The sequence below is a fragment of the Podarcis filfolensis genome, assembly GCF_964270895.1.
Source record: "Podarcis filfolensis genome assembly, chromosome: 3".
Taxonomy (NCBI): Eukaryota; Metazoa; Chordata; class Lepidosauria; order Squamata; family Lacertidae; genus Podarcis; species Podarcis filfolensis.
The window spans coordinates 52,053,044-52,069,633 of NC_139606.1; the positions used below are offsets into that span (position 1 = coordinate 52,053,044).

The 16,590-nt window shown below is 42.6% G+C and overlaps 1 protein-coding gene across 5 annotated transcripts in view; it reads right to left on the reverse strand.

Annotated features, from left to right (window-relative positions):
- Positions 1-5,193, reverse strand: part of METTL24 (methyltransferase like 24) — a 73,002-nt gene extending 67,809 nt beyond the window's left edge. The window contains exon 1 of one of the 5 annotated variants that reach the window (XM_083608641.1): positions 4,082-4,174. Coding sequence is in view for 3 of the 5 variants with exons in the window: in XM_083608637.1 (XP_083464763.1) it covers positions 4,182-4,502 (321 nt within the window). In the remaining 2 variants the exon portion in view is untranslated. The other 4 variants (XM_083608640.1, XM_083608637.1, XM_083608638.1 and 1 more) reach the window with 4 other exon arrangements.
- Between the last annotated feature and the right edge of the window lie 11,397 nt (positions 5,194-16,590).

A 16,590-nucleotide genomic window follows, 5' to 3' on the forward strand; every position in this document is an offset into this window, starting at 1 on the left:
GCAGAGTAGCACATCTGATTCAGGTGGTAGAAGCAGTGTGGCAGCAGCCTTCCCAGCTGCTCCTCTTGAGCCTCCTATTCATTCTCCCACAGCCTTCTGCCCTCTAAACTAGGCTGCTGCCCTCAGATGCAGTAGTGGACACTGTCCCATTGTTGAAGCAAAATCTGACTGCCAGTACAGAGAGAAGTTGGAATGTGTGTGTGGGGGGGTCCCTTATTGCCCTTTCTCTCAGACCACAATGTCTTGGGCTGGGCCTGCCCCCTTTTGAGGAAAGGCAGGTGGTGAATGAAGTAGGCCACGTCTTCAACATACATTTAAAGCACTATTATACCATTGTAACAGTCATGGCTTCCCCCAAAGAATCCTGGGAACTGTGATCTTTTAAGGGCACTGAGAGTTGTTAGGAACCCCCTATTCCCCTCACAGACCTACAGTTCCCAGAGTTCCTTAGGAAAGAAGATGGATTGCTAACAATCTAAACTGTAAGTAGACTAGTGGTCTAAGAACTCTTAAAACTACAGGATGCTTCAGGGGAAGTCATGGCTGTTAAAATGCTATAGCAGTGCTTTAAATGCATAGTGCAGATGTGGCCAAAGAACTATTCCAAGGTACTCAGCCTTGGAATGTCTCCCCAGGGAAGCTCACCTGCATAAACTGCTACCATTCCAGTGCCAGGCAAAATACCTTTTTATTCTCTTAAACTTTCATTTTAAAACCTATTAAATAAGCCACTGAGGAAATGCTTATGTGTTGCATTGTATTTATTATGTTATACCTGCTATTTTAATCTTATTTTTGTTGATTTTTTTTAATTAAAAATGTATGATTGCACCGTTTTTAGTCTTTTATAATGAGCATGGATGAGCTAAAGGCACAGGATAAACATTTAATGAATGCATAAATAAATATTAAAACGTAAACTTCCATTCTATTTTCTTAGCTGCAGTTAAGGCAATGAGTAATATGTAGGCTTCATAATTGCTAGCAGCCATGAAGGACAAATATGTGCATTTAAGAAAATAAAAAACCTGATTTTTGTTGGTATTGTTTAAAATCGTCATCATACATTTATTTCCCATTGTGGTATTTTGAGCCATACTTGACAGTTTTATCTTGGCTACGCTATCAGGCTATAAAGAGGGCTTCGTGCTTTCATTTTGCAAATCATAACACATCATTTCTCTCCACTAGTTATTCTTTAGATGGCTGTGATGGACTGTGAATGCCAAGTGGGAGAATATGTTTTTTATAAACCAGAAAGTGTAGAAACATCTGGTTTCTTGGCAAACATGCTGAAGAATTATATTGGTGGCTCTGGTGTTTACCAGATCTGTCACATGGTTGGACTGCAAAGGACAATCCTTTTGTTTTTTATTGGTGTTTTCCATACATTCAGCTTTTTAAAAATCAGATAAATGTACTTAGCAGTTATAACTTTACATAAAAACAGCCTGAAGATGAAGACAGAAGCCATTTAACTCTCAATGTGTTATTTTAAGAAGAAAAAATCCATATGATTAATATGATTATAATTGCTTGCAGTTATGGAGATAACCTGCAATCAAGATCCTTGCATATTTCAAAATCTTTTCAGCATAGCCCCTGTGCATTTTTTTCTCTTTACCTGTGGCTCCTAGCAGGAAGTCCCTGATGAGCATGCCAAAAACCTTCATCACAATGTTTACTCATAGAAGAATACCGCTATTTCCTGATAGTCTTTATCAAAAATAAAACAAAGCAAAGCAAATTTTCCCCCAACAATTCATCTAAACCCTGTGGTTATTTAAGGATTATATTAAGAACATCATTTCAAACATCTGAGAGTACGATCCTTATCAGTATTTTAAATTTCTCTGTAATCCATTTTAACTGCTGGAGGAGAAGTGGGGGTAGAATAACTTTTACATTTACAAAGCAATCCAAGGAAGCAAGTCCTATTGAACTCAATGGGGCTCACTTTTGAATAGACATGTCTAGGACTGCATTGTAAGAGCATGGATCACCAATGTGGTACCTGAGGGCACACAGCTGCCCACAGAAGCCGCCTCTGATGCTCACAGGGTCTCACCCCCCTGATGAAATTAGCTAAAGATGGCTTCTTCCAAGGGTAATAGAATGAGTTTTTTTCAAGCCTAATTGAGGCATGGGGTGATTTTAGTGGGGTTACACCTGGGAAGGGGGGAGAGTTGCAGCATGCATGTACTGCTCAAACTGTTCCCCTGTTTTGCAAATGCTACAATTCTTTTTGGGCCTGTGGTCACATCTGGTAAAGGGCTTAGGGTCTGACTTCCTTGATTTTAGACTTTGCTTGCTGCTCTAATAATGGGTGATGTCTTCCATCCAAGGTTGACCACAAATACAAAGACTGTCCGGGTACTGGAGCTTTTTGTAGCAGCCATCCAAGGCTATGGTGGGAATCACTTAGAAATAGCATAGCTAGGGTGCCACTGGGCAGTCTGTGGCACTGAGGCCCACCTGAAAGTGGTACAAGGTCCAATGGTGAATCCCAGCGTAGTGTTTGAGAAACACTGGTCTAACCTATCCTATGTTCCTAAAAACAAACAAAAGCATCCCTGAAATGTAAGTAAAAAGCAGAAAAGCAGAGGCAGAGAGACAGAAAGAACCGCTGAATTATTCATAAAGTATTTGTCCTGCCTTAACACAATGCAGCTTACCATTCACGTACGTACGTATGTATGTACACACACACACACACACACACACACACATTATCCAGATAAAATGTAGGAAATGAGCTACAATAAGATATCTGAAATGAAGGACAGGCAACAGCTTTTCTTCTCTGAAGTACATCTGGGGACATCTGATACACTTTAAAGAGGGAAATTACTGCCACCAAGAATTATTTCTAATTGATGAAGGGCACTCATATAGAGAGGACCGGACATAATGCAGATCTGAAAATGACATTTCCCTGAAGTACATGGCTATTTAGATCTGAGACACCAGTTGATATCTGAACAGCCTGACCTTAAATCATGTTTACTCAAATCCCACTGATTTCAAGTGGTTTACTTCAAAGTTTAGGTTGCTTCAGACTGCAATCTTACTGCAGAGTCTCAAAGCCCAATATTCTTTGATCACATTTGAACTCTGTCCTCATTACAGAGCTTGTATTGCTTCAGGTTGTTATTGTTCCAGATGAGGACAGCATTTTGAGTCCCTCATCATAAAAACTAATTTACTCCTCATGATCTCTTTGGCTCAACTGCTTCAAACCCTGTCTGGGCCCCAAGTTTACGAACAACTTCAAATTCCCAAATCAACCTTAACCTTATTTTTGAAGGCAATTTTATCAGCATATGGGGCTACCTGCCATAATGGAAATAGATTTGCTAGGCTGAGATTAAATAAATGTACCAGTCTAGCACTCATGACTTATGGTTGCCTTATGATATTCATTGTCAAGGGATGCCTTTTATTCCAGAATACACATCCTGTGGATGCTCCAGATTTCTGTAGAATATTTCCAAGGTCACTTTTTCAGATTTGACAGCTGCACAGGGCCCCTCACTTTACAGTTTGGTGACAGCTTTACCACCTCAATCTCAGTGCATGCCTCACCATTGATTTATTTCATACATATATTGTATTTTATTGTACTACAATCTGAATTACATAGAATTAAAACTGTAATAAAACAAAATACAATATAAAAAAGCAGCATAAAAACAAAAATCCCATATTCAACCACAAATCAAAAACATGCCACAGACCACCTGAATAAAGCTCACACACCACCACCACCCCCCCAATAATCTTGGGAAGAGCAGTTTAATAGTGCTGGGAATCGTAGTTCTGCTGGGCAAACCACAGCGCCTACAATTCTTGGAGGCTGGATGTGCTTTAAATGTAGGATACATAAACAGCCAAGAGAGAAAGAAAAGAAACCATTCCTTTTGCGACTCTCAGCAGAACTAGCAGACAACCCAAGGCCACCTCATAATTTAACATATGTCCTGGCAACCTCAGGGCCTCAATGCACCGCATTGCAAGGGGTTGGACTAGATGACCCACCGGATCCCTTGCATGATTCTGGGATTCTCCTCCATACGATTACCTCCTCACGCCCACCAGGCCTGAACCGAGCCACGTCTCAAGCAGCACTACCACCCAACTGAAGGGTGAACCACCGACCACACGGAGGCGGCCATTCTTACCTTCTTGCGGGCGTCGCTCGGGGGCGCCCCCTGGAGGCAACAGGTGGGCTCGGCTGGGCCCCTGCGGCGGCCGCTCCTCACGTAGGTCACCTGCCGCCTGCTGGTCGCCTCGCTCGCCTTTTCAGCTCTGCGAGCGCCCGGCGGCGGCGGCGGGAGAGGCGGCTTGCGCGCCTCCTTGACGGGCTGGGCGGCGTCCCAGGAGCGGCGGAGCCCCAGCTGCAGCAGGCAGAGGAGGAGGGTGGCGGAGAGCAGGCAGAGGCGCAGCACGCAGCCCTTCCCGGGCCGCCTCTCCTGGGCCGCTGCGCAGCGCCACGGGCTCATGCTGCCGCCAGGGTCCCGGGCGAGCGCGCGGCTCTCCTCCTCTCCGCGCTCCTGCCGCTGGGCGCGTGCCTCGCCCAAGGACACATGCCGGGGAAAGTTTGGGCTCTGGCTGGCGGTAGTTCCGCCCCTCTCCTCCTGCTCCAGCCGAGAAGCGGAGGGCGCCTCAGAGCCGCCGCCTCCCGGCCACCGGGCGAGGGACGCGAGCCTCGCTGCAGCTCTTGGCGGCCACCCCAGGGCTCTGCGGGTCCCTCGGTCCTCCTCTTGCACACTCGACAACGGAGCAAGCAGGAGAGAGCATGACCGGGTCCAGTGGGGCTTGATTGGAAAAGCGGCGCAACAGGTAGAAGTTAACGGAAGGCAAAGAAGGATGGCTGGAAAGTTGGCCTTTCTTGCAGCGCTTTCCAACTTTCCCTCGAAGTTGCGCCATCGGAGCCGGCTGTCCTGTGTGGCTGAGTTCGGAATCGGGGTTTGTTGCTGGTTCCCTGCTGTTTTCTAGGTAGTTGCAGTTTGCAGTGGATCAGTTTAAAAGCTGCTACCCAAGCTTTTGACTGGCATAAAGCATATATGCTTTTAAAAAACTGTAACAAGTGAAAAGTACATATGGAAGGGTGATTCCACTCACCTCACCTGGAGATTATCTGTGTGTGACAGTGAGTGGTGGAAAGATGGTTCTGCCTTAACACACACACCCCATCAGTGCCAGATTTGCATATAAGTTAAACAAGCTATAGCTTAGGGCCCCACTCTCTTGGGGGCCCCCAAAAAATGTAAAGGGAAAAAACTGGATGTACATTTCCAAAATATAAGATAAAAAACAAAATAAAACCTGCATACAGCAACAGTGGTTTGTGTTGTATAGGCTCCTACAATGTAAGCAATGGGCCCCACCTGCTAGCTTGCTCCCTAAAATATCACTGGTTTGCTTATTTCTATATATTGGGTGCCTACATTCTGCATGGACTGGTTGCATGGCAACATGTGCAAATGGCTTTAGATACCTATTAGGTCGATAAATTACCATATGGCATATATTCAACACAAAAAACAACAACAATTGGTTGCTGAGAAAGGACAACTGGACACATAAAGGGCCCCATTACCTTCAGTAGCTTGGGGCCTCAAATCTGGCCCTGCTCCCAATGCTTTCCCTCCTTCCTTCTCCCCCCCCCCCTTAACTCAGATCAGGATCCTGCAATGCAAATCCTCCTTCAGCAACTGCCCCAAGTGAACGGGGAGAGGGGGGCTATTTCCCAACAGAACCCAAAGGGCAGGAGGCAACAGGCAGTGTCATGTCCAAAAGTAGCTCTATGGGTCAGAAGTTTCCAATCCGGCTAAACAAGCCCCTCCAGAAATTTGCTTAAAATGTATGGTGTGGGTGTGACCATAGTATTAGAGATCATACAGAAGCACACCCTGATCATATGTTTAAAGCACGTGGCTCCCCGCTGAATCCTGGGAACTGTAGTTTACCCCTCACAAATCTACAATGCATTCAACTGCACACTAATTGAAGCTGACCTAGCAGTGACCAGGAACATTTCATTAAATGTTTAATCGTGCTTAAATAAGGTACACATTTCCACCAGATTATTTTCAAACCCTGAAAACAGCAGTGTTAGTCCAGATGCCACTCTTTAGAGTCCATGCGTATGTTTGAAGCAGTTTCCCACTGGAAAACCACAATGTAATCTGCAAAAAACTAGCAAACCAGAGCACTGGCCTGCAACACAACCAGGCTTAAGAAGTGTTAGTTCAAGAAGGAGAAGGAGGAGGAGACAGTCTTTTTTGTGAGAGCAAAATGGTAAGCAGAAAAATGTCCTGGTATCCCCTTCATCCCTTTTATGGTGATGAGGAAATTAATATTGTTCACAGGTTTGGCCATGATTGTTAGATAATAATCATCAAATAAGCCCCTCCCTAACTGGTAAAATAAAATAAAATACAGATGCAGCTGCTATAAAAGTTCTTAACAGCCTTAGGTATTTGCTTGAAAAGAGAAATGCTTTCTCCTGATATCAATGGCCTTGTATTCTCTTGGCAGTCAGAACATACTTGAACAGTTACAGTTGCTAAATAAATTCAGCCAGACAAAAGCTCCTTTGTCCTGAAGTAATAGAGGGCAAAGCCAATGTAGGGTAAAAAGAGCAGAGGGCCAAGTAAACATAATTGCTTTTCATATAAACCGTATGAGGGAAAAGTAAATTCTGTGGAATGCTACAGTAGCCTTGAGTCTTCTTCCTGCGTGAATTGGTAAAGAATGGAAAAGGTATTCTTTGAAAGTCATTCCAATGAACCTGAACCAGCATAACCTATTCATGGAAATCTAAGGTGAGCCACTTAACTTTTTATTCAGAAATTGAGCACATGCTACACTGTTTGTTTAGCAGGTGTTTAATTCTCAAGTTACTATGTGCCTTTAGGATCGTGCAAGGTGTTCAAGAAGAGCGGTGAAGAACAGGTTTTAAAATATATATTTACTTATGTTTCCATGCAGGCTTTTGGAGTAAAAATCAAAAACCTACCCCCAAGGCAACTTACATACAATGAAAACATAAAGCTACAAAATCTAATGCCAATAAAAATCATTTAAAATTGAAGTGTAAAACATTTCACAACCCATCAACACCATCATACAAAACTAGTTTGAACAATTTAAAAGAAAACAAACACTGCAGCAAAATAAACCATTAAAACTCAGAAATTCAATTCCACATCTCAGCTAATAAACCAATATCTAACGTGTTTCCCTAATAAAAAAGTAACAGAAACAAACTGCAGTCATGTATGCATAAAGCCTCATTGATTTCGACACATGTGATTCCTTAAAAAAAGCAGTATGCTGCTTCAGTCGCTTTAAAAAAACCAACACCTGTTACCAGTAAAAACAGTTATGGTGCAGGTAGGGACTGGAGGAAATGTTAGATAAAGAAGGAAGAAGACACCTGCTCTGCCAGTTCTGTAGTTGTGGATGGTAATGCCAGCAATTGTGCTGCACAGGCACCCTTAAGTCTGATCCTATGCATCCCAGAGAAGGAGTGCTAAGCAAAGAATCAGACTGTGGGCTGCTTAGCATAGGTGGCAGCAAGCTCATGTTTATTCCATGTACAGTGGTACCTTGGTTTAAGAACAGCTTAGTTTATGAACAACTTGGATTAAGAACGCTGCAAACCCGGAAGTAGGTGTTTTGGTTTGTGAATTTTGCCTTGGAATAAGAACATGTTTCGCTTCCTGTTGAGTGTGATCCATATATAAATTGAGTTCCCTGCTGCTATGGGAAAGCACGCCTTGGTTTAAGAAAGCTTTGGTTTAAGAACGGACTTCCGGAAAGGATTAAGTTTGTAAACCAAGGTACCACTGTATACATGTTGTTAGAAGTCACAGCTAGCATCCACTCCTTGATGAATGTATCCACATGATGCAGGTTTGCCATGGTATATTTTGCATGTTTAATATGCATGTGCAAATCATGTGTATAAACCTAAAAAAAATATTGTGTGAAATGGCCGCGTAGAAGGGAATCTTGTCCCATTTGCTAAATGTACATGCTCATGCAAACACACTTGGTTTGAGATTTAAAAGAGATGGTGCAATATCCAATGTTATATTAGCAGATTCAATGGGAATTCCCTTTGGGAAGCCAACTCCTGAGGGCCGAAGTCACTTCAACACCCCCCCCCCGGCATCCGCAATAAAATATTTGAGGATGTCCAGGAAGAGGGCAAAGTTGATGGGCCTTACCATTCAAATGGGATGTGTGGGCTGCATCTTGTGATTGATTATGTGGGTTGGGGCTTACCTGGGACTAAGAGGAAGAAAAAAACCCATTGCACAAGCAGAAGCCTGTTGTGCATGTGGACTGACATCATTGGATGTCACTCAAGGAGATTTGATTTTCTGATACACTTGGTAGAGTGGCTAGGGAACACCATGATGCCACATTGTAGTTCATTGTTATGAAGATGTTTTAAGCAGGGCAAGCTGAGAGAACCAACACAGAGAAGTCCACACCGTTGTGAATGGCACAGGTCTCTTGCTTTAAAAGTAAAATAAAGGGGGGACATGACCACCTCATATAGCTACAGTGAACGAAAACCCCTTTCCCTCTTTGTATAAGAGAACATTCTTCCTCAAATAAGGATAATACTACCCCCCTGTTTTTACATGAATGCAATAGTTTTGCAAAAATAAGGGGACTTTACCCCAGCACTCGTAATACATGGATCAATCTATACTGGAGTGAGATCATTTAAATGGTGGAAGAGGTTTTACTCAGAAAGGAAATCTTCCCAAACTTGAGAAGCCAAATAGAACCTACTTTCTTCATTGAATTATGTATAATATACTGTTGAGCTACCACTCTGAAATGGAACCAAATCCAAAATCTGTGATTAAATCAGTCACAAGATCTTGGTCATTCTGTACATTCTGATAATTTGAAGTACTGTATGTAAGGCATAATCACAGGCACATTATTGAAAGTGTGCTTAACAGTTTTATGCTATTATCAGCTGCATTGAGAAGGCTTTTTGCCCTGAAAAAGCGCCTAAAATGTTTCAAATAAATACAAATGATACATAGCTTTTAACAAAATATTTGTACATACTAGAATTTCCCTCTCCAGCTGCTAAAATAGGCCAAACAATTCTGAACAGTTTTATTAAATGGCACTGTATTTTATGGTACAACTCTGTGTGGATGCACAGATCTAACACAAATACCAATATTAAATGGTTAATTATTTCCTTGGTTCAATCTAGCTAGTTGCTGTAACTTTTGGTTTTAAATCATTCACATACTGCATAGGTCTTTGATCTTACAGAGTTAAATGTTTTATCAGCATATTCAGGACTTACTTAAAAAGAGTTGGTTGTTCTTTAGCTGTAAACTTTGGGATGGGTTAATGGAATGTATGAAATGGCAATTGTTTTTACTTTGCAAGGACATCAGTAACACTGAAACATTTATAGCTAATGTTAAATATCCTCTCCCTGCTCCTCTGCAATATGCAAACTTAAAACCTCACTGTAGTCAGTTACAAAATTTCCTTGGTGATCAGGCCAAGAGGTAAGCATGTGTCTGACAGTTCAATACTATGCATATTTACTTGGAAGTAATCGCAGTAGCACTATTAGCCATTATCAGCAGGACTATGGAAAGGAATCCCCCATCTTCCATCTGGCTAAGTTCCCTGGCACAGGATGTTTCCAATAAAATCCTTCCTCCCTTGTTAGAGAGGAAAAGCCAGGGTTAACCTGCCTGAGTTTTATCAACTGCATGATGCTGTCACTTCTCCAGAATCCAGTTTGGTGGCACAACTACAAAATCCATAGTTATGAGTCAATCATTATTAATGTGGAAGTGCTAGTCGCTAATAGACAAGCAGTGCAACCCTTAACACATCTACTTAGAAGTCCTATTGAATTCAATGGATCTTACTCCCAGGCAAGTGGGGATAGGACTGCAGCCTTAGGTAGGAATAAGGAACAAGGTCCCTGGTTTGGATTTCACCAGACCATAAGGAAACTTAGTTGCCTTATGGTTCATTGTGTTATGCATGTAGACTAAAAAGGTGAGGTATAGCATCTGATTTCCTGTATACAAATAATACTATCTTACCTTCAGCCTACTATCTGTGATACGGTGTTAAAGTAACTGAACCAATTTGCACTGTTGTGGTGAGGATTACCATAAGATATAGGTGAAACTGTTTGAACACTCAAAAGCAACAAAGGTGGGGGGGGACGCAATTTTGGGAAATGGCAACAGCTGGTTGTCTTAACCTTGCTTGTCCTCCGGGCAGTCATGCTTGGCTTTCCCTACCTGCCCACCTGTCATCACTGAACCTGCCTAATGGTTGCCCAATCATTCTTAAAAGTCTGGAATGTTTTAGGGAAAGTCTTTCATCCCTGAATTCAACACATTGCAGTGCTTAATTCATATCAATCCTCATCACCTTCAGAAATGGAAATCTAATTTTAGAATACATTTCTTTTGGGTGACTTTCCACCAGCCCTGCCTCTTTCCTTGGAAGATATTGATTGACCTACATTACAGGGGAGGCTGCAAACCTTTTCCTCTGCTACCTTTTAAAGACACATGGAATGGTTGGCCTAGAAGTCACAGTCAGAAGCATTACACACTTTGAAATAACCTAAACAAGGACTTAATGGACATTGGGTAATGGGAATCATGCAAGTCTCCTGAACCTTTTATACCATCATAGGATAAAGCTTTTTAGCCAGGTTAAAAAATGTATTATTTCCGTCAGTTTTAAATTCCATATGAACCAGTATTCAACAAATCTGTTTTTCAGTTGCATTCAGTGGTGGCTGGAGCCCATTGTGGTGGGGCAGAAAGTAGGGAAGCCAGGGGTAGGTGGAGCAGATGCCATAACAGATGAAACTGACTCATAGTTTTGCCCCCATCCTCCTCCTTGTTGGGTTCTCAAAGGGTGAAACTGAGATGAAGGAGGAGGAAGCTGCCAGCCAGGGCCACAACGGGGATGGTTTTAAGTAAGGCAGCAGGCAGGTGGCTACTAGTAGACCCAGCTTGGTGGGGCAGTGCCCCATTTGCCCTATTGGATCAACCTCCACTGACTGCATTAATGTGGTTATGGAACCTCTAACTATGCATCTAAGCACACATGACTAAGTCCTACTAAGTCATACTCCAAGTAGACCCATTGAAATAAATGGCATGCCTAACAAGTCAATTGGTTTCCATGGGTCTAGCTGGAGACAACCCACCAATATGCTATTTACAATTGGTAAATTAATACTTTGGCTTTATACGAGAGGCAAACATTTCTCAATGCACCAAATACCAAATCATCATCCTTTTATTTGTATGCCGCCTTTCCACCGTTAAAGCAACGCTCAAGGCTGCTTACAATATGAAAAGATTTACATAATTACAAACATAGCAAAGTAGTCATAAAAATAAAGAAAACATATCAAAAACTATATAACCAAACTGAACAAATTCCACTTAAAAAGAAAGCTACAAAAAAATAATAATAATCAGTAACAGTAGCAAAAACTCCCAACAAAAACTTCCCCCCAAATACCCCCGTCCAAATCAAAGTCTGATGGCTCCACTTGGTCTGCTGGCAACCATTTTTGCAATCCTTTTCATTTTAAGCATGTGCACAATTAGGATGTTGGTAGTAACCTCTGCTTAGCCTCAAGCCTTCCACTGTGACCCACACTATGTATGAAATAAAATTAATTCTTTAAGCCTCAGGCTGTTTGCAGGCATATGGGGTTTGGGGAAATACTTTAGGTCTAAAGCCTACATAGACAAAGAGTGTATGAAGCTATTCCACATCATGGCAGCTGTCACTACCTGGTTCAGTTGATCTCCACCCCATCCAAAACATTACTATTGTCCCAAATCCCTGGCCTACCTGGCAGCAAGTCAGTATGCCAAGTCCAAAGTCCGAGGTTCAATCTACACAAGCGAAGTCCAAAGACACAGTCCAGGGTCAAAACAAGTAGCCAAGTCTGGAGTCCAGCAGTCAGCAGTCAGGATACAGCTCAGAGTCAAACCCAAAGCACAGTCCAGGAGCATACAAGCCAAGGTCCATCAACATGGGCAGCTGAGAAGACACAGCTCCTCAGCTCTGCTTCCCTTTTGTACTTTGCTGATTGCAGCAGCTGAGCTTGATGAGGCAGGTGACTCTCACCTGTTCCAGTCCTGCTCTAGCTGAGGAATCAAATATCTCCTTCCAGAGCTAGGGAGCTGGGCTGTGGGCCCTTGCCTACCTTAGCCTCCTAGAACACCCCTCCCACTGCTCCCTAACCTCAGAGCCCACCGTGTTCGTGGGGACAGCTGCTCCTCTGGCTCTGGTGATGGGCCCTGCTGTTCTGGTTTCTGTGCAATGACCCCCATCCCCTTGCCATCCTCTGTCACCCTGTACTTCCCCACCCCCTGCTTGCCCCGGTGTGGCCCAGTCCCAGCTACACTGCTCACTGGGATCCTTTTCCTCTTCCACATCATCCTGCCAGTTCATGACAACTATAAACAATAGCAGAGAAGGAACAGGACGTCAGATGAACAATTGTCATTCCCCCCCCTTTAATCACAGTGCTATGATGTAGGAATGCAGGAGTTGGTGAATTATGACACAACACAAATGCTAACACTTAAGACAAAAGCCACAGTACTGCAGCTGCAGCATATGAGAAGAGACCACAATGCTTCTTTTAAACAGTGGGGAAAGACAGAAAAAGAAACATTTCTGTGGCACCATTTACAACATGGTAAGGTAGGTCAGTGTTGTTATCTTCATGTTGCAGGTCAGAGGCCGAGAAAGGGGGAAGTTCACCTAAAGCCACCTACTGAGTTTCCAGCAGCAGTGACATTTGAACTGGAGCTTATTATTATTTTGGTTCAAAGCTTTGCCTCTTTGCAGCTCTTCCCTAAGAATGCAAAAATCTGCCAAAGCTGTGAAATATGATTTGAGAAGTGAAGAGGGAGAGAGGAATGTGTGTACCTCTAGCAAAACAGGCAAGCAGCACGGATGCCTTTATTGGATGAAAATGAAGATCAGTGAGGTCAAAGGGCCATTTTATCACATTGCAGTTGTCTTTTTACAATAATGGGGAAGGTGAGGAGCTGAGTTGCACAGGTGCTACATCCAGATGATTGCTTCAGATACACTCCTTTTTATTCTTCAAATTCTTGCCAGAGTTCATGATCCCACAATGCATTTCTTTCTCCACCTAACTACTTACTAAACCACCTTAAATTGTTCCAAATGAGACCGTGAACTCTGGAGAGGTGGATATTCCCGCCCCCTGCCAATCATAAGAAGTGTCTCAGTTGATACAGTTAATTCCACATGAGTTTGTCCCCTCAGAAAAGAGGGGAAGGAATTGCTATGTGGTACTGATATTTATTGTTCTTCAGCAATTTTAAAATCTTTTGGCAATAATCAAGCTCACAGGGGGAAGGGAAAGCCTGTAGTTAATTATTAAAACACTGCCTTAGTTATTGCAGCATGTCAAAAACCACTGGATTTTCAGAGTTGGGAAACTTAATTCCTCTAAAACAGAATACATAGAGTGCTAGAAAAAAATCAGTATAATATTTAGTTTGTTTGCAAAATAGATGGGCTGCTAAACATCAGAATAGCCAATTGGTGTACAAAAAAGTAATCATATAAGGCAATAACAGCATTAGAAACATAATAAAACAAATTTCTGACATTTTTGCAATGCTGGATGTAGACAAATTAACAACAGTAGACTAGAAAAGCCTGAGTAAAGCATGGGGGGGAGGAGAAAAGAGATTTTCAGCATACATGAAAAGCCCAGAAATCATAGCAACCTGGAATCATAGCAACCTGGAATATTTTGAGCAGGAGGGGGCTTGAGAAAACTGTAATTCTAACTGAATATACCTTAACTCGGGGGTGGGGAATCTTTTTGACCCAGCTGACCAATCTTTATCTTCCCCTACAAGCACTGGCCAACTTTGACAAGTGGGAGGGGCAACCCTCCCATCAATCATCCGATGACTGAATTGGCCCACGTGGGTGAACTTCCCACACATTGGGGAGTTAATCCCTGTTTTCTGTGCAGAAAAGTTATACAAGAAGCCAATCCAGCTACTCCACACCTACTGTTACATAGGTCATCAGGTATGGAGCAGATGAGTGTGACTTGGGGAAAATTCTACTGGGAGGCCTGCCAGGCCAAATTGGGTCCACAAGCCAGAGGTTCCCCCATCTCTGCCTTAGTAGAATACAACCCTCTGGGTTTTCATCTTTGTATACCCAGGAAAGCTTTGCGCCATTGAATCAACGCAGGTCATATTTCTTCACATCACTGCAAGGTGCCTGCAAGGTGCCTGCAGACCTGAGAGTGCCAGATGGATCAATGAAGCAACTGGAACTATAAGGGAAAGTTTGAAGGCATAAACTTTAATCATAATTTTAAAATTTTTAATAATGTTTTTTCACCCACTGTGTTAACACTTATGACTAGACAGGAACCGTAAAAAAAGAGAGGATAAAGACTTTTAATCCTTCATATTCTATCCGTCTGTTGTTTAAATGAGACAAGTCAATCCAATTGTTCAGGTGCCACTCTTGAAAACGAAAGGCTTTAGTAGTGATTCAAGGCTGAATCATTGGTGCATATTGCATCAAAATGGCCTTAGTTCAGCGCTTAGTAGGTAAGAGTATAATAAGAGGGTTTTTTTATCACAGCATTTCCCATTAGCACATCTTGCTCCAGCAGAGGTTTTCAGTGGTATAACAAATGTTTCAGTCTGAGGTTCAACACAGGGCGCAGGAGAATAAGGGCAGGTAGATCTAGAAAGCTGGTTCTCCTCCCAAACTGATGGACAGTCATAGCAGAGTGTCATTTTCAAGCAAAGAAGCTTCTGTTCTAGATCAGGCCAAGGAACCATCTGGTCCAGCATCCCATTTCCTCCAGTGGGCCTCCTTCCCCCTACCCCTTAATGTACACAGAATCATAGGATATTTTTTTTCTGATGCTAGGTGTTTTCTCCCTATGTATTGTTTGTGGTTGATAGGAAATTTCTACAAGGTATTTAGTGTGGTTGTTTTATGAAGGGTGTCTTAACACAGTTGTGCACCCCTCTGGGCTCCACTAAGGGACAGAGGCATGATGATGATATCAATATCAGAATGGTAAGGAACCTTTACTTAAGTGGAGTCTCTGGCATGCAGTGCTTGCCTTCTGTTTTGGTTGATAACATACAGGCTGAAGTATTTTAATCAACAGCATCTAGAGCCGCTTGTCAAAACTGTCTGGAAATTTCCAACTTTTACAGAATGCAACCATCAGGTTGTTAACTGCCATGCATATATCACTCCAGCATTACGAGATCTTTTTGCGTCTTTCGTTATGGGCTCTGTTCAAGGTGCTGTTTTTGACCTTTGAAAGTTTAAATGGCCTGGGGACAGGCTGCCTTCTGCTGCATAAGCCTACTTGTCAGCTGTGGTCATATTCAGATGCCCACTCTGGCTGCCCTTGCTATCAGGAGACACCTGCTGAATTTGAACTTATCAAGCCAGTTGATTGATTTGGTTTAGGTTTGAATTGAGGCAATGGTTTTCTGACCCACTACAGGAGCTAACTAACTCCCCAGTGCTATGATAGTTTTGTTATTATTGTTGCTGTTGAGAACTGTCACTTTGCTTATCTTAGACTGCATACACACCATGTATTTGAGGCACACCCCACTCCCACAATCCTAAGAACTATAGTTTACCTCTCAAACATCTAGTTCTCAGCACCCGTAGCAAATTACAGTTGCCAGGATTATTTGGGGGAAGCCATATGGTGCGTATGTAGCTAAAATATTTACCTGGAATTGTCACAAGAGTGCTTATTGCTTTTGGTTGCCGTTTGGCCCCATTGCTCACCATTTTCTCCCTGCATACCAGGGATGGGGAACCTGATGTTGTCAGCCTTAGTCAGCAGGGTCAAATGTTATGGATGATGAGAGCTGAGGTCCAGCAACATTTGGAGGGTGACAGATGCTCCTTCCATGCTCTATTCCTGTTATACACATACCTACCAGTTGACAATAACATTTGCATTTGATGAAGTGGTCCACAAAGGCTTGTGCCATAATATACATGCTACTTTTTAAGGTGCCGAAAGCCTTAACAATTTTTGTAATCACTGTATCATTATTTCATTTGCTCCAAGGAGCTCAAAGTGGTATACATAGTTCTTCCCCTCTCCACTTTATCATTTCAACAACCCTGTGAGGTAGTCTAGGTAGAGATAATTCTCTGCCGTTGTTTTAGAAGCCACCTTCAGGGCTGTTTAAACTCATATTCTGTTACCTGCCTGTTCTGAAACATTGGTAGCTATGCCCAAAGTCCCCACCCCCACCCCTAACATTTGCAGCTGGAAATATTTTAAACTTTGAATGCAAAGGCTCAGAGCAACCTTATTTTCTCACCCATTTGCATCACATCTAACGATTAAATATTGACATGGCTGCCTTCGGAAGCATGTTTCACTCCCTGAGGCTAAATATCAAAGGCTATTCTTGTATCAGGCCAGCAATTAGTCTCAACTGTATAAAAAGGAGAAAAATAATA